The sequence below is a fragment of the Trachurus japonicus genome, chromosome 2 (assembly GCF_045865225.1).
Source record: "Trachurus japonicus isolate A0001 chromosome 2, Traja_1.0".
Classification (NCBI taxonomy): Eukaryota; Metazoa; Chordata; class Actinopteri; order Carangiformes; family Carangidae; genus Trachurus; species Trachurus japonicus.
The window spans coordinates 8,768,975-8,787,239 of NC_140908.1; the positions used below are offsets into that span (position 1 = coordinate 8,768,975).

General features: G+C 44.7%; 1 protein-coding gene across 1 annotated transcript in view; it reads left to right on the forward strand.

The window, feature by feature from the left end:
• The window catches only part of ptgfrnb (prostaglandin F2 receptor inhibitor b), a 60,200-nt gene that overhangs the window by 33,202 nt on the left and 8,733 nt on the right, over nt 1-18,265 (forward strand). The window contains exon 11 of the mRNA XM_085798977.1: nt 2,540-2,647. Within this exon, the coding sequence (XP_085655103.1) occupies nt 2,540-2,647 (108 nt within the window). The remainder of the gene's footprint in view (nt 1-2,539; nt 2,648-18,265) is intronic.

Below are 18,265 nucleotides of genomic sequence, written 5' to 3' on the forward strand. Positions count from 1 at the left end.
GTCCCGCCGGTGGTCGCGGTCCGTCTGTGGTACGGGTCGGTGGTGCCGGTCTGCTTTGGTCCAGAGACCATCAGATTTTACCGCGGGAGGACTTTGGGGAGGACACGGTGTTGCTCCAGATGAAGACCGGGCGGACTGTGGGCTGAGAGCTTCCTGTTTCTGCTCTGAGCTGCTGGAGCAGCTCAGAGCAGGAGCGCAGGTGAGGGCGGAGCAGCAGCGGAGCAGCAGCGGAGCAGCTGCGCTGCATCTGCATGCAGAACTCGTTTGCAGAAGCTGAGTTATGATAAAAACTTCCAGATCATGAGCTGTCATGTGACTTTGATCGTCATCTATTTCAGTTCTCCTCGTCGTAGAGTCCCCAAATTTACATATAATGTGTATTAAAGTGTCTATTTTCATAATTTAAAAAAAAAGCAAAAAACGAAAAATTCCGTTTTTGGCACTCAACGCATGGGAACGAAAAACGAGAAATTACGTGGTTGGCACTCAATGAGTTAAGACCATATTTCAGGTGTGTAATCTACACGCCTGATTCAGAAGTTAAGTAAATACAAAGGTATAATCCAAGCAGATGCGTCAAACTGAGTAAATGTTTGAACAAGAACTAAACACAAAGAGTGGAGTGGCCTCTGAAACGGTGCTTTCTTGTGTAATAAATAACCAAACTGCATCATATCCACCACAAGTAATGAATTCTGCATCGCTCATGTTGGAGGCGAACACGAATGCAGAGTGGTTTGAAAGCTGTTTCAAAGGCTTTTCCGTCCTGACGACAATAGAATTAAAAGGATGTCGTGACGGTTCATCCACATTTCAGGCAGCTTCTTTATTGTGAAATGCAACGCCGGCGCCGGTGGGTGTCCACAGAGACCGCATGTCCCCAAACTTCCCAAAGTTGTTTTTGCAGGTGGTGCTGCAAGACGAGCGCGTTCGCAGCGGTTTACAGTAAACACGGGCCTCTCATGGCGAAGGCGGCTTAAAAAACAATCTCCTTGCAAGTGAAGAGGAAAATTGAGAGACTTAAATGAGTTCCTGAATATTCTGTAGAGGATTTAAACCTGTTCAAGTAAATGAACGCTTCCCCAATGAAGGAAGGAGTCATGAATATTTATAGATTTTCATACCCATGCCTCCTGATGTAGACGTCAGTTATGTGGAACATTCGGTGACAGGGTCAAATGAAATGTTTCTTGATCGCTCCAAGTAGACGGTGACTCCGGTGCCAAGACGGCAACATTAAACTGGATATAAAGTGCATTTATTGTACTGCACTGAGTGTGATATAACATGAAGGTAGCTGCTTTCTCACCCTTTGTGCTGCAGAGTTCACGTTTAACAGACAGGACTGTGAAACATATAATATTCAGCTCGGACCTCACTGGTGTCTGCCCATCTGTCTGTCTGACGGTCCATCTGTCTGCAACGCTTGAGTCCACAGCAAATCACAGTGTTGACTGCTGTGGTTCCACCAGGCTACGGTAGCTGAGGAGCATCAAGCTTCATATCAGCTGCACATTAGATTGCTGTCTTTTTTGTTTGTTCCCATTTGTTGAGTATCTATTTGCAACATTTGACGTATGAAGAGAGAAATTAAAGCAGAAGTAAGCGATCCGGTCGTTTTGGCTAATGCTGCGTTCCAGGCAGGCTTTTGAAACCGTAAATTACAGCTTTAAGTCACGACTTACGACTTTGTAGCGTTCCAGGCAACCCACTCGTGTTTTTCCGACCTGTTTTACCTGTGAAAGTCACTATAACGGCCACTCGTAACTTCCGACCCGTGAACTCGTACCAGATCGAACTGGTACGACTTCACAGGTCGGAAAAACACGAGTTACGGGTTGCCCTGAACGCACCATAACGTCTTGTCAGCCGACGGAGTTAGCAGCCCCCGCCCTCGTCATGGATCTATTGGTCCTCGTCCCTACGTCATTCACTGCACACACAGCCCTTCATGCTGTTCTCTCTCCTCATTGGATAAAAATTGTAGGATACAAGAAAAGTTTTCTCCTCGGCTCAGAGCAGAGCAGAGTGACTGAGAGACCTGTGTTTCGGTCCAAACACTCTATGTAAGTGATTGCTGTCGGAAGATATAACTATTTAAGACTTATATTAACACAAAAATATCGCTTACTTCTGCTTTAAATGTAAATGTATTTAAATTCTCCCATGAGCTCATCAAAGGAGGCGTGGTTTCTACCTGCGCTGCTGACAGCGTTTATCTTATTTATAGAGCGCTCCGTCCGTATACAGTCTATATGAACGCATCAGCAGCTCGTGTTTAATCTATTTCCGTCAATCTAAACTACAGCTGTTGATCTCATTACAAACTGACTTTAAAGCGGTGTTTACCATCTGAGATCTTTCCTCACATCGACCGGCGGCCCCTCGGGGAACGTGGATGCAGGATGGTAGTATATGTAAAAGCAGTCGGTGTTTGAATGAATCCTTTTAATCTCAGTTGTGTGTGTGTGTGTGTGTGTGTGATGTTTTATGTCTTTTTGAAATAAAGCTCATCAGAGCTCATGTGCTGCTGTTGCAGGCCCGTCCTTCTCCATCGCCATCCAATCGGACGACACCAGTGTTTATCCGTCGAAAACAGCCAAGATGGAGTGTTCGCTCAGCGTCTCTGGATCCTCACCGAAGACTGGTAAACCACCACACACACACACACACACACACACACACACATACATACAGCGCACTGCACACACACACACTCACCACACAAACTTGATGTTTCCTCCCTTAACACTCATAAATTACATCCAGTCACTGTTTCTGTTTTTCTCTTGTGTTCCTTTTTATGCATTTTTTTTTTACACACATACATAAATGCATGCTGCTGTATCCCACACACACACACACACACTCGAAAACACACTTTGTACTCCTCACCTGCCAACCTGTCAGCAGCACTGCTAATAAGAATGATGCCACTTCTGCATTTCAAATAGTTGTATAGATGAAACAGATTCCCTCATTCTCTCACTTGCATATGCTTCTAGGTGCACACACACACACACACACACACATACACACACACATAGCATTGTAAATTCTTTCATTTTCTCTTGTGGGTGTGTTTCCTGCTTGAAATACTGGTTAGTTCTGCTGTCGATGAGTGATGACAGTTATATCTTCACTTTCACTTATGAAATCAACATGTTTTTTATTCCAGGTGTTTTAATCGGCTGTAAGGCATTGTTATGTTGCGTTCAGGTGCAGTTTGTTTGTCAGACTCTATGGAGCCTCTTCCAGCTCATAGTTTTGATTCTACAAAACACCGTTTTACAGCCTACAAACAGGAAACAGAAGCCCAAACAGCAGACTGTGTGGTACATAGATCTGTTGGACGTAGTGCAGCATTTAGCAGCTAAAGAGCCGGGGAACACATTCATGAGGACAGAACGTGATTGCAGATATTTTTATGAGCTGATTAGAAGCTGCTGGAAAAAATAATCATTTGCAGTTTTCTCCCCATTCATCTATTTCTCTCCTTCTGTCTTCCCGTTTCCTCCCTCAGTCTGCACATCATCCATCTTCTGTCCTCCCTCCTCTTCCTCATCTCTCCATCACTCCTCGGCTTAAACACATTACATGACGTCAGTGTTTCTCTAGGGATCTTCCTCCGTTTGCATCTTTCCTTATCATCCAACTTGTGTTTTTTTTACGATATTACAGCCTCATAGTGAGCACATAAAGCACATTAGGGGCCTCCTCACTCAGCACTGTGTGTGTATGTGTGTGTGTGGTTGTTTGGAAATAATTGTGCAAACACAAGCAGAGTGGAATACCATTTCCTGTAGTGCTAAGACGTTCCTGAACATGCTTCTTTGCACCTGTGTCTTCACAGCAGTGCATATATATATAGTATGTATGTATATATATGCATGATGCAACGTATGGCCATACGTACACACATATGTTGGCTCACGGTGGTGCAGCACCGCAGGGATCTATGGTGGCTGTGGAGCGTGCACTCACTGACAGCTGCACCATGGGAGGAACTTCCCCCTCCGCAACGGCGCTGACAGTGAAGTTACACATGGATATGCCTCCTATAGTGTGATATTATTATTATTGTACAGCTTTATTACATTAGTGACTGAGTGGATTTGTCATTTACCAGCTTATATGGGCCCAGCAAAATGATGATAAAAACGTTTTCTTGGAATTATTAAACTCAAGAATGAGGCTAAATGAAGCAAAAAAAGTCCTGTTGAGATTCTAGAAAATGATAACATTGTTCCCTGTAGTTACTGTTGCGCGACTCTGAATTTGTAATTGTGTTAGAAAAAGTCAAGGCTCAGTCAGAGGTGGAGAAGAAACAGTAATCGTTTTTTTCTTAAAAGCTGAGTAGAGGGTGTGATACAGTTTAGTACATAAATCACTTGTATTACATGTTTTGTTTTGATGCTTTTCCATCATATGTTGTGTTTTATCCTGGATTATCTAGTAGTGCACTGCAAAAACTCAAAATCTCTCCAAGAATATCTGTCTTATTTCTTGTCAAAATGTCTAATTTCTAGTCAAAGCAACCCCTTTCCACTTAAAATAAGACTCATCACCTAAAAATTAACTTGTTTTTAGATCATTTTCACTAGTTTCAAACACATTTTCACTTGAAATAAGTAGAAAAATCTGCCAGTGAAAGCAAGTTTTTTGTGCTTGTAATAAGGAAGAAAAACTTGCTCCACTATCAGATTATTTTAAGTGAAAATCTGCTTGAAAGAAGTAAAAAGTGTCTTTTTAATGTGCTTTTTAATGTGATGAGTCTTATTTTAAGTATAATTAGATTTGTTTTGACTAGAAATTACATTTTGACTAAAAATAAGACAAATATTCTTGGTAAGATATTAGATTTTTTGCAGTGTGTAATATCCAGTGTGGACACAATAAGCGGTGTTGATCCAGTAGCGGTTAAAGGTTATCCTGCAAACGATCACTTCAACGTGGGGGGGTTGGGTGGGTGGGTAGGTGGGTGTGGGGGGTGTGTGGGCTCGTCTCATAATCCATCCACGTCTGTGACCTCGGTGCAGCGGAGGTCAGCGGAATTTGATACCGGGAGCCCGAAGCGTGAGAACGGAAATCTTGAGTGTCGGTGCTCTGCTGTGCAGTCCACAGAGCTGAAGGACGTCACCGGAGAGCGTCCACGGTGTGAGGTCGGTGTGTGTGGATTACCCACAGACACACATTCCTGATGAACCGTTCAGAAGGAAAATATGTATCTGTGACTCATTTTGTCTCACGGTGAGTGTGTGTGTGTGAGAGGGAGATGTGTTGTGTGTTTCCTGTGGCTGGGTTTCAAGGTAAACTGCGGTTAATTGGGTAATACCGATACACTGACATACTGCGACACATCATTTGTCATGCATTTGTCAGTTTGGCAAAAAGAGGGTTACACATTATCTTAATGAGACACTGAGAGGAGACACACGCTGATGAAGCAGGGAGGTATGTTCTCAGTAGAGCATCTGCTCCCACTTTCCAGGTCATTTACACAGGTAACTAGTTTCATTAAATAGCTGATGCTAATGCTAAGGTATATAAATACACTTCACCCCTGTAAAAAATGACTTACTGTAAAATCCAACAGTTTGTAAACACAAATATATGATTTTAATCCTGACACAACTTTCTTATAAAGCTGGGAGTTGTAGTTTTTAGAGATTATTACTGAAACTGGAATTAGCAGCAGCAGCAGCAGTGTAGTGTAGTGTGTATATTGCACACAGGAATAAGACACTACATACAGAGAAAGTGGCTGCTGTTGTAATCGGTGAGTGTGTGTGTGTGTGTGTGTGTGTGTGTGTGTGGGGTGTGAGTTACACTCAGGATAAACGGTGGGTAAAACACCAATTAGCAAACAGGTATCGAGTGACATGTGTCAGCGAAGGTGTGGCGGTGCTGCTGACGCTGGATCAGCTTGGACCACGGCCAAACCACCACTTCCTCAGGTATCCTCCTTACCCACATCCACACACACACGCACACACACGCACACAGCTCAGATTGCAGATGAATACAGTTATTCCACTCAGTGTGTGTGTAGTGTTGGTAACTCACCTTAGTACCTCATTGTTCTGACACAATAAGCAAACAGGGAAACTTCTGGATATAATTGAGAAGGTTGAGTAACAGTAAGTGTGTGCATTCCTTTACAAGCTGAAAACAGCTCTCCTGTTAGAGCTTGTTTTTATGAACGGCACAGTAGAACACAAAAAAACATCCCTCAATATGTCTCACAGCTCAGTCGGTCAGCCGCCATTTTTACTGTGCAGCTGGTTGAGCCTCTTTATTGACCGCCCACAGGTAAAGACACATCTGTGTGACCTTATATGAACTGTAGTTGTGCTACCAGGAAGCCTTTCTAGAGACGACAGATTAGAGGTGGAGCCTGACTGACAACCAGCGTTATTATGTTACATTGGACTGTTTCTTATCCACACTGAGCTTTCTAAAACCCGGTGCTGCAGTGGTCGACGTCGGGTCGGTCTGACACTTTGTTGTTGTCGGACGCCGACATACAGTAACCCAACACTTGCATGTTACTGGTTGTTGTGAAGCTTTGGGCTTTAAATCGTGCTGCACTTGGCAGTTTCACACATTGCAACCCCTCAGGCATCAGCTGCCTGTGGCTGTGTGCCAGCACCCCTGTGTGTGTGTGTGTGTTAGTGTGTGTGTGTGGGAGCACGTTCAGGTATGATTTGTAGCTTTCATTCATTTCGCTTTAAGGCTTCACTTGTAGTCTCTTCTCTCATCACTCTCCCACTCTGAATGAGGCGTACGATGATGTTTTATTCCTCCTCAGTTTATTATGGCCGGATTCTTCAGGCTCCTCGTCGTCATTAGAGTTGATTAAGAGAACCGTCCTCGTTATTCTTGGTTAGTTTAATCATTTATCAAATTAGAACATTTATACAAGGAATGTATATATGTGTGTGTGTGTGTGCGTGCATGCTATTTTTGTGGTGCATTTCACTCTGGTGTGTTACTTGAGCGTGCTGCTGCGTGTGGACAACCCAGCATCCATTACCACTGGAATGACTGGCATGTTGTTCTAGCCAGGGATGTGTGTGTGTGTGTGTGTGTGTGTGTGTGTGTGTGTGTGTGTGTGTGTGCATCTGTGTGTGTGTGTATTAGTGAGAGGCTGCATGCTAGAAACCAGCGGTAGTGGAGATGACATCACCATTAGAGATATTTTTCTCTCTTTTGAAGCAGTGCCACTGAAACTGTGACAGTTTGGGTCTTTTCAACACAACACACTGCTCTCTCTCTCTCTCTCTCTCTCTTTTTTTTTTTGTTTTTTTTTCCCGCTCTCTGAAATTCTTTTGTTAAAATAACAACATACCACACTGCTGCTCCTCCTGGGAGAAAATAAAGCTTTGTTCTTCACTGCTTCACACACATACATACACGTACATGCTGTTTTTCTCTTTAGCCTCCAAAGAAGACGGCGGCCTTACAGGAGTATAAAACAATAAGGCTGATGTTGAACAGACACCATTGTCAGGTATCAATCAAGATGATTGTGTCTCCGTAATGAGAACGGAGCAAACCATTTAGTGCCGCACTGATTTCAAATAGCTGGTAGGCCGTGTAGCGTCTTGCTGTGTTAATTCTGCCGTTGTGTCGTAGCTAGAATAGTTCTGTGAGGTGAGAGGTGGGTAGGTGTTGTCTTCAGTGTGCGAAAAACAGAGAGGAGACACGTTCACACATGCTGCAGAAAGCTGCAGGTAATTTCCCCAGAAAAACAAGAGTCGTTTTTTTTTTTTTTTGGCGAGAATTCCTGCCTTAATTCGTGAGATCTCAATTCCCAGTATTCAGCTGTACTGGTGGAGCGATGGAGAGGATTACAGCAGGAAAATCAGAGTTGGATGAAAGTTTGGGAGTGGTCCCTCACTTGATTATCAGATTGAAGAGCTGTGGTCAGATTGTTCTCAGCACATGAAGTCATATAAAAGTATAAATCTGATAAAATGCTGCGTAGATGATCACAAAGCAGGTCATAAAATGGACAGTTTGGACAATAGGCAGATTCTGTGTCTTTATGATGATTGTTAAAACAGATCAGTGTTGTATTTACATCTGATTATGCACCTCTAAATAACATAACCACATCCATGTAAGGTGATAATGAAATATCCCACTGCTCATCCTCATATCCCAGCATCCTCGCTGTTTTCAGTGATTCAGTAATGGCTGACAAGTGAATAACATTTGCACATGAGCAGGTGATTTACACCTGGCGATGTGAATGGTATTTTAAAATAACTGTTTGATAAATATAACCGTATTTCCTTCTCTCCTCTTTTGGCTCCTCATTTCCTCCCCACTTTCTCCTCCCTCCCTCCCCTCCACATTCGCCAAATTACCCAGCTGTCTTTGCAAGGCCGACAGGCAGCCGTTAATTAGCCAATCTCACGCTCCGTTAGCCAGCCGGGGAGACAGAATGAGGTAGAGAAAGAATAGTCGGTGAGATGGAGAGAAGGTGGGAGTGAATGGGGAAAAGTGGAGGGAGCTAAAGCAGATTGTTAAAGTGAGCAAGAGTGGGAGAGAGTGAACAGAGGAGGCAGTAAATGGAAGGAAGAGTGGCTCAAGATCAGCGTGCAGTGTTTCCTAAAAAGAGGGACGAGGAGGAGAGAGGAAGGAGAGTGAATTCCAACAAAGTGGTGGGAGATGGAGAGGAGGGGAGAGAGAGAGGGATGAGGAGAGGATGGGCAGTGAAGAATGTGAAGAGAGCGGATGACTGAAAGGCTAAATGATTCTCGCTCCGTTAACTGTTTCTGGTGAAGAACCAATAACAGCTGAACATAATAAAAAAAAAAAACTTCAGCTGAGGGAGTTCATTCAAGAGCTGGTGACATGAGTGGGCCTCTGTTGTCAAAGTGTAACAGCCAGGCGCCAATTAAATGTGTAATTGCATAGTAATGGCGATGATAACTGGTAATTATCAGCCAGTCATAACATGTACTTTATTCTAACAACTTTATTCTTTTTCATGAATTAAGAGAAATAATCAAATTGAATTCCACATTTTAGCTGAAGTGAGATAAAAAGGAGTTGCACACATGAAAAAACAACCAGTTATTTATTTATCTGTCCTCAGCAAATCATTTCTCATATTCTGTGGCCTTTAGATGACTCCAAAAAAAGTCTGAGCTTCTCTTCAGGTGTTCAGCAGGAGCTGTCCCGACTGAAAGCATGAAACAGCGTCTTAGTCTGGATGTTTGTACCGTTGAGGGAAAAGCAGAGCGATCGGATGACAAGCAAACATAAAGAGAGGATCGGTAGGCGGGTGTGAAATCAGGGGAAGTGAGAGGACGGGGTGGTGTGCAAAGTAAAAAACACAATTGGAAAAACGTTGAGCAGAGCAACGTCGTCATTCTCACTCCATTAGGTCTGTGGTTAAACACGGAGAGGATGATCAAGTGTGAGAGGGATAAAACATCACGGCAGCAGAAACCACAGAGGAGCGTTAGGAGGATAAAGTTCATTCCTCTTTTTTTTTTTACATCCACAAATTTCACAACTTCACCCACAATTTGCTTCTTGTAAAGGTTTTTACTTCAAAGGTTTAAAACCCCGTAGCTATTCAGAGGGCCGTCGACAAAAACAACTGGTTCATTAAGAGTCTATTGGCTCAACTCAAAGGTTATACAACTTTTATACAGGAGATCATCATCCCAGTGTTTCTTTATGTTAATAGTTGTTCAGGAAACTTATCTAGATGAATTAAAGAATTTAATTGTGTTGGGTTTGAAATGCATTTGGTCCACATGGAGTAAAAAGCTGCAAATGTATCTTAGAAATAATAGATGCAACTGAGATGGGATGAATGTTGATTTGTAGGATTGTTATAATTACGCCTGGTTTTGATTGATTGCACACATTTGAACTCTACTCCAACCCGCACTAATGAAATTCTCTTTGGTAGCAGCTTAGATCTGGTATCTTTTTAAATATCAAGTGTGTCGAGCAGCCGAAATCTGTCCTAATTAAACACAAGTCAGTGTAACTCATGGGTCATGTATTCAGAAGGCATCTGTAAGAGAAAAAAAAACATGCCAAATGTCAAGTAAAATGTATATTCATTTACTGGAGGTCTCGTTAAGCATTCGGCGTGTAACGAGGGAAACTTTGCATCCCAGTGGCTTTGTTTCTGTGCCACTAAATAGTGTTTTTATAGTGTTTAGTATTCCTCTCTACCAGCGCTGTCCTGCTTTATGGAGCAGAGAACACACACACAGTTTCATTAGTAGCGCTGGTGGTAATTGTCAGTCTTTTTGTGTGTGTGTGTATGTGTGTGTGTGTGTACGTGTGTGTTTTAGGCAGTTTTACGCCTTGGACTCTCCTCAAGGGATTAATCCAGAGAAATCCAATCAGACTGTCTTCATTTCCACAGCCAGCCATTTTAGTTTTATTAGCTCAGACAGAAGCCAGATATTCTATTAGAGATGCACTGTAGTTCCACCTCTGCCATCCAATCACTGGAGTGCAGCAGCAGCCCCCCCTCACCCCCCCATCCCCCTCCTCCTCCTCCTCCTCCTCCTGCACCACCTACAACTACAACTGTTGTTAGTAATGAAGCTGGTTGTGAAGTTAGACAGTGTTGTCATCGATTAGTGTGTCGCTGGATGACGTCTTCCTTCCTTACCTGCCATAAACTCTCACTAGAGTGGCAAGTGTGTATCCATCCGCTGCTGTAGATAGTCCCACCAGATGAACTATTTACCCCTATCTTGCTGAGGATTTTCCCTTTCAAAAACAGCCAAAAGAAAAGCAAAGCATGCCAGAGGCTTAGTATCAAAGTCTGTGGGGTTTTTTTTCTCCTCTTCTCTTTTTTCTTGTTAAAGACATTATTTATCGTTTTTCACTTTTATGAAACATAGACCAAATAACTGATATTTCCTTTCCATCATAAAACAACCAAATTTGTTTTCTTATTAGTTCAACATCATACATCTTTGTCCATCTGTCACCCTGAGGCTTCCAGTGCATTGATAACTGGTTTATTTCTGCATATGACCACATGTTTCCTCTCTGACTCATCCTGCAAGATTGCATGGTGGAGATACAAAGAGGAACAGGCCGCCACACATTGTTTTGGAAGTGGTTACATAGAGTTACAATTAAAGAGGAACTACGCAAGATTTTTTACCTTAATTAAATAGCTTCGGAGTCATTGTGATGGTTTAATCAATGACTTGTAACTTGTTCCAGGGAGAATGGAGGCTCTCTGCCTTCCACCTAGCGTCTCTTAGCGTATCACTGCAGCACCGTGACACAAATGCACACCGTAACCTGTAATCTTTCGTTTATGACAGATAAGACTACACAAATATCCACGGCGTATCATTGTATATGATAAATAACGTTATCTAACGCTTAATTGATTGATTTCTCGCCGGCTTCACTGAAAACAAATGCACATGGCCGGGAGGTGGGTTAGCAGAACTTGGACTCGGACTTGCATACACTGTAAATTGTAATAAGTTCACTTTACTTAAAAAAAGTGAGGAAACCGATTGCCTCAAAATTTCCAAGTAAAGTAGCTAATTCATTTTAAGGTGATATAGCTGAAAATAACGTGTTTATAGACATACTCAGATAAGGGCAGTAAACTTGAGTGATGTTAACTCAAAATCATTAGTTTAGGTTGACTATAAAATAGCCAATTATGACTACTTAAACATGTGAGTTATGTTAATTAAACAGTACTCGTGAAAAAGTATCCTTACAATTTTACAAGTTCACCTTACTAGAAAAATATCAGAAACCCGCGTGCCTTGATATGTTCAACGAGAAGCTGAACCTAAAAGTGATACGTTATTGGAAACTAAGAGACACAGACAACGTGTGAATGGATACAAAGTTTAATAATTAAACTTTTTTTTTTTTCTGAACACAAATACAATGTAAAACTAGGGTCAGGCTCAGGTACACCCGTACTAACCTTTTTTTATATTACATATTTGTATGTAAAATAAATCACTATTCCAACTGAATGCGCAACTGTAATCAAGAGTTTAAGACAGCTCAGAGCTTTCTGAATAAATTCTTAGTGAATGAGATTTAGACCTGCACTATCAATAGATACATCTTTCAACATAGTATATCAGTCTGAGATAACTGGCTAAAGAACCTGATGCTGGTAATCAGTAACACCACAATCATGTCAGCATTAACACAAAAGGAAAAAGAAAAGCTGAAAGGAAAAGTCATTTCTTCTCATGAACATACACCATTTAGTAAAACAATTTAGTAGTCTGAAAGGGTGATGAGCTCCCGTCCACCAAAAAAGGATTCTAAACAAAAGAACAGAAATATAACTTTATTCAATAAGGGGTAGGGATTCAATGGTGACCCATAATGTCACGTCACATTCACATTGTAACACATTCAGTCATTGCATCAGAAGATTTTAGAGTGATTGTATTTTTGGTTTTAAGGGATTTATGTCCAAGTGTCCAAGCACCTTTTGGATGAGGTCAAAAGGTGTTACTTCAGTTGTTGGCATGTGGAAGATTTCCAAGGTCATCCATGTCAATTCTTCCTTCCAAAATGATTGCAGTACCTGAAAGAACTGAAGCCAGTGAGTCAGGGAGGCCTGTCCGGTCCTCAGGAACGATGGTCAGGACCCAAGGGTGGTGTGAGACATGTCTGGGTCTTCGCAGTCCTAACAACAATAGCAGCAATAACACCAAAAATTACATAACAATGTCACCTTGATTTCCACAGCAGAAACACAAGACAGCCACTACAAGTAGTGTAGAGAGTGGTAGAGAAGTAACTAAAACTAAAGCTATTCAAAGTAACATAAGGAGCAGAATTAAATATAGTGAACAACCCAGTGGTGTGGAATTAAAAAAAATAATGATAAAGACCAACTTACAAAGCCTGTCCTTGAAGAAGTCTGTGTTCTCATCTCCAAGGATCACAGGAAAGGCCACAGAGACTGCCGTTTCACTTCGCAGCCATATCTGTACACAAATGTCGAACACACATCACTTAAGGACAATCAATTATAGCTCGCACACACAATGGGTTGAGTATTCGCCTGGTTCCCCACATGATTACAAAATGTGTTACTTGTAATCTGAAGAAACTTACCTCTGTGTGACTTGTTGCAGTACTGAAGGTTTCTGGCCAACAACCAATTTACCCCCCCCTTGCTCTTGAAAATCGTGTCTGTTTTTTGAGAAAAAAACAGAACAAATTATTATTCAAAGTAAGATGTATACATCTTAAAACATGTTTGGAGGAATCTTTCTCATTGACTGTATCGTCACTGACAGCCATGATTGAGCTTCTGCCTCATTTTTTTCTTGCTTTGTAGGATCACGAGACAAAATCTTCAACTTCATGTACATCATGTGACATGCCTGGAATCCTGAATCAGGTGTCTGGCAATGTCAGGGCTTCAGCCCTTCTGACAAGGAAGCCAGTCTTGAATATTAGTTTTAGCCCTCTTTTTCAGAAGAAAACAAGCAGTACTATACACGTCCAGGCATTCTGTCTTCAAAATAAAAACCATGCAAAAGAAACAATAAAGTCCAATCATTAAACTGTAACTAACTAGCTGTACATGATATAAAAAACGAAACTTATCAACCAAGCCCTGTGTCAGTGGCTTCCTCTCTCTCGCAAGACAAACACAGGCAACATGACAGGTCCATAAACAACGAGCTAAAACGCTAACTGCTACCCCCACCCCCCCCACCCTGCCCCCCCCCCCCCTCCCCCCCCCCCCCCCCCCACCCCCCCCCCCCTACCCCGGCCCACCCCACCCCCCCCCCCTCCCCCACCCCCCCCACCCCCCCCCCAACCCCCCCCCCCCCCCCCCCCCCCCCACCCCCCCCCCCCCTCCCCCCCCCCCATCCCTCCCCCCCCCCACCCCCCCCCCCCCCACCCCCCCCCCACCCGCCCCCCCCCCCCCCCCCCCCCCCACCCCCCCCCCCCCCCCCCCCCCCCCCCCCCGCCCCCCCCCCCCCCCCCATCCCCCCACCACCCCCCCCCCCCCCGCCCCCCGCCCCCCCTCCCCCCCCCCCCCCACCCCACCCCCCCCCCCCCCCCCCCCCCCTCCCCCCCCCCACCCCCCCCCCCAACCCCCCCCCCACCCCGACCCCCCCCCGCCCTCCCCCCCCCCCCCCCCCTCCCCCCCCCCCCCCCCCCCCACCCCCCCCCCCCCCCGACCCCCCCCCCACCCCCCCCCCCACCCCCCACCCGCCCCGACTCCCCCCCCCACCACCCCCGCCCCCCCCCCCCCCCCCTCCCCCCCACACCCCCCCCCCCCCCCCCCCCCCCCCCCCCCCCCCCCCCCCCCCGCCTCCCCCCGCTACCTCTACCCCCCCCCCACCCCCCCCCCCCCCCCTCCCGCACCCCCCCCCCCCCTCCCCCCCCCCCCCCCGCCCCCCCCCCCCCCCCCCAACCACCCCCCCCCCCCCCCCCCCACCCCCCCCCCCCCCCCCCCTCCCCTCCCCCCCCCCACACCCCCCCCCCCCCCCCCCCCCCCCCCCCCACCTCCCCCCCCCACCCCACCACCATCCCCCCCCCGCCCCGACCACCCCCCAACCGCCCCCCCCCCCCCCCCTGCTACCACACTACCCCACCCCCCCCCCCCCCCCCCCCCCACCCCCCCATCCTCCCCCCCCCACCCCCCCCCCGCCCCCCCACCGCCTACAATAGTCTTGTTCACCTCTCAAATCAACCGTCCGACCGACGGGGAGCGGGGGGCGGGGGTGCTTTTTCAACCGTTAATAAGCACGCTGTGTTTGCTGAAATCCCTAAATGTTAATGTTACACTATCCGAGTAACGTCACACGAAGGGGCTAGTTTGCTTAGAGCTTTCACATGACTGCAAAGGGACCGACATCGCAGCAACAACAAAATGAAAAAACTGAACTAAACAGCATAAATTATATGATAAGAATAATGAACTACAAGTTTGCTCCAAACTAAACCAGTGAAACTTAACCGAGTCCTCTAGCTGCAGCAGCCGCCTTGTTGTGTTGACGGTTTACCGGCCGCTTCATTCAAAGCACGTCGTCACTCGTCAGTGGGCAATGCGCATGTGCGATGGAACGAGAGCTTGCCGAATGCTGCCGATTGCTGCTGGTGATGCAGATGCGGTCTTGGGCCTCACTCCAAACCTCTAAGTACAGGTTACTTGCAGCTGATGAGTTTAATTACTTGCCTCAGCAGAAAGTTGTCTTTACTAAGTAAAAGTGAGGATAGTCAACAGAGTAAGCTGAAATTAGTTAAGGTCACTTTTCTTTTTAAGTGAGATATACAATTACATTTTACAGTGTAGTTCTCCTTTAAAGGGATAGTTCACCCAAAATTCAAATTTCACTCATTATCTACTCACCCTCATGTCGACTAAGAGCTGTGAGAATTTTCAGAGTCCTCCGTTCCTTCTCTGAGTTACGGGGGGGTCCGCGCAGCAGTATTTGTCCATATAATGGTTGTCAATGGATACCAACTTTCTTCGTCCAAAAAGACACACCAAAAAACATCCAAATACCTCCATACTGCTCGTCTGTTATGTCCCTCTTGTATTGAAGCCCCGACGTGAGAAATTGTTCCGAAAAAAATTAAATACGTCTATATTTTAAGCTTGTTTGTAGCGGAAGCTCCCAGTGTCTCGGTTCACTGCTCTTCAATACAAGAGGGACATTACAGACGAGCAGTATGGAGGTATTTGGATGTTTTTTGGTGTGTCTTTTTGGACGAAGAAAGTTGGTATCCATTGACAACCATTATATGGACAAATACTGCTGTGCGGACCCCCCCGCAACTCAGAGAAGAGACGGAGGACTCTGAAAATTCTCACAGCTCTCAGTCGACATGAGGGTGAGTAGATAATGAGTGAAATTTGAATTTTGGGTGAACTATCCCTTTAAGAGAAAAGGGAAGTGATCATGTCAAAAGGGTTGATACTGTATAGTCTGTATGAAATAATCTACACTGTCCTGTTTTCTCTCGTCACTCAGCTGTGCAGCAGGACAGCGTGCATGGAGCCTATGGCTGATCAAGTGGCTGTTGGGTGGGAGTCAGCGAGTTCATGAGTCCATGTGGTGGGTTAGAAAGGTCCTTATAGAGGGGAGGAAAGGGGGGGGGAGTCTGCGTTCAACAGAGAAACAGCTGTGGGCAACACACTGTGAGTCAGCCTGCCGGTGGGGGATCAGATACTCCTATAGCACCTCCCAGAGTGGGCGGCGGGTGTCAGTGGCGGCGGGTGTCAGTGGCGATGCGACGTGCTCTCCAGAGACTCAGCTTGAGATGCGTTCACATCGCCGTGCGCCTCTCGCTGTTGATATATATACGGCCGCACGATAAACAAAATAATCTCCCCAGTCACTAAGTATTGCAAATCCCCTTCCCCTCCCTCCATCACCCTCTCCACCGTCAAGAACAAAGAAAGTAAAGGATGGGGAGGCTAACTGTGAGAAAGCAGAGGCGTTCTAATTATAGCTCCCGTTACCTCGAATATCGGTGGTGTCATTGAAAAAAAAGCAGCCAGAGTTCACGCGTCAGTCCCGTGGAATTATGCAAAATGCGTCTTTGATCATTAACGGCAATGTCAGACAGTAACCTGGTGTTATCAGGACGTCACATTATCTTCTCACTGTCAGTGCTGCCACTTTTCAATGATGTGATTATATAAGAATAAAGTCACGGTGATTATATAAGGGATTAAAATAGTTGTCATATATCCTGTCTGATGCCACAAAACATCTCAAGCGTCGTTCAAGCAAATAATGATGAAATGCGATGATGTCATTCCGATACTGAAGGTTATTTTTACTCTCCAGCAAATGATCAGAAGAAGAAACAACAAAGTACAACAACTGAATGTGTGTCCCTCTCTCTCCACAGACAATAAAACACAATCAGACTCTAATGGATCATTTTAGATGAATTTCACGGTCTTGGTTTAGAGACGTAGGCCTAATATTTAAAACCCTATATGCATCAACTTAAATCTGATATAATTGTATGTTCCAGTCTCAAATGTGAGAATTTTCCACTTTCCTTCATCATAAAAAATGTGTTTTTAATATTTCCCCATTATGAACCGTCTCTCCTTTGGCGTCTTTTAACATTTCATAGCGTGAAATAACAGTCAGACGGTTCATCGGTCATAAAAATAATCATTAGTGGCCGCCCCGTCGGTGATCCCCTGCCTTGTTATGCTGCGAGTGTCACATGTCAGGTGGACAGTTAATCCAGAGTTACCGTCACAGCGTGTCTCACATCAGATTCCTGCTTTTGAACTGCTGCAGAGCGATTCGCACCATCTGCCGTTTGAAGCAGGTGTTGGCGCGGGACGTGATTCTTACATCAGGTCACCGTGAGTCCGCGGCCCACGAGACCATCATTCTTATCAACCCCATCCTTCATCTTCCACATGAACCCGGCCTGTTTTTCTTTAGCCGCAGCTCGTCTGTGGAGGGGTCCCCCGCTCTGCTTCACCCCGCCCAGACACAGCGTCTCAGTGGAGGATAGACTTACTGAAAGGATATGTGGAGAAGAGAACAGTTTAGTACAGTTTGTATCGATTAAACAGTTCGTCAGTTGTAGCTAATTTGAGAAGCAGAAGTGATTCAGTGATTAGTTGATCTCTGCATCTCTGTAGTTTTGGACTTGAAAAACAGTGTAGTCACAGATATATGTGTGTACACTGCAAAAACTCAAAATCTTTCCAAGAATATTTGTCTTATTTCTTGTCAAAATGTCTCAATTTTAGTCAAAACTAATCTCTTTCCACTTAAAATAAGACTCGTCACCTAAAAATGTACTTGTTTTTAGACCGTTTTCACTTGTTTCAAACTAATTTTCAATTGAAATAAGTAGAAAAATCTGCCAGTGAAAGCAAGTTTTTTTGTGCTTGTAATAAGAAAGAAAAACTTGCTCCACTATCAGAAGTATCAGAAAATATGCTTTAAAAAAGTAAAAAGTGTCTAAAAACAAGCTACTTTTTAAATGTGATGAGTCTTATTTTAAGTAGAATTAGATTTGTTTTGACTAGAAATGACATTTTGACTAGAAATAAATCAAATATTCTTTGTAAGATTTTGAGTTTTTGCAGTGTAAATTATTCTGTACATGTAAAACAGTTTTATTTGTGTCAGTGAGGAAGTGTGTTTGGTCTCTCCTCAGGAGATCAGCCCCTCTCTCATTGTCAGAACTTTACTCATCAGTTCTGGTCAGCGAGTCTGGAGGGGTGTGTGTGTGTGTGTGGTCACTTGACCCATTCCCC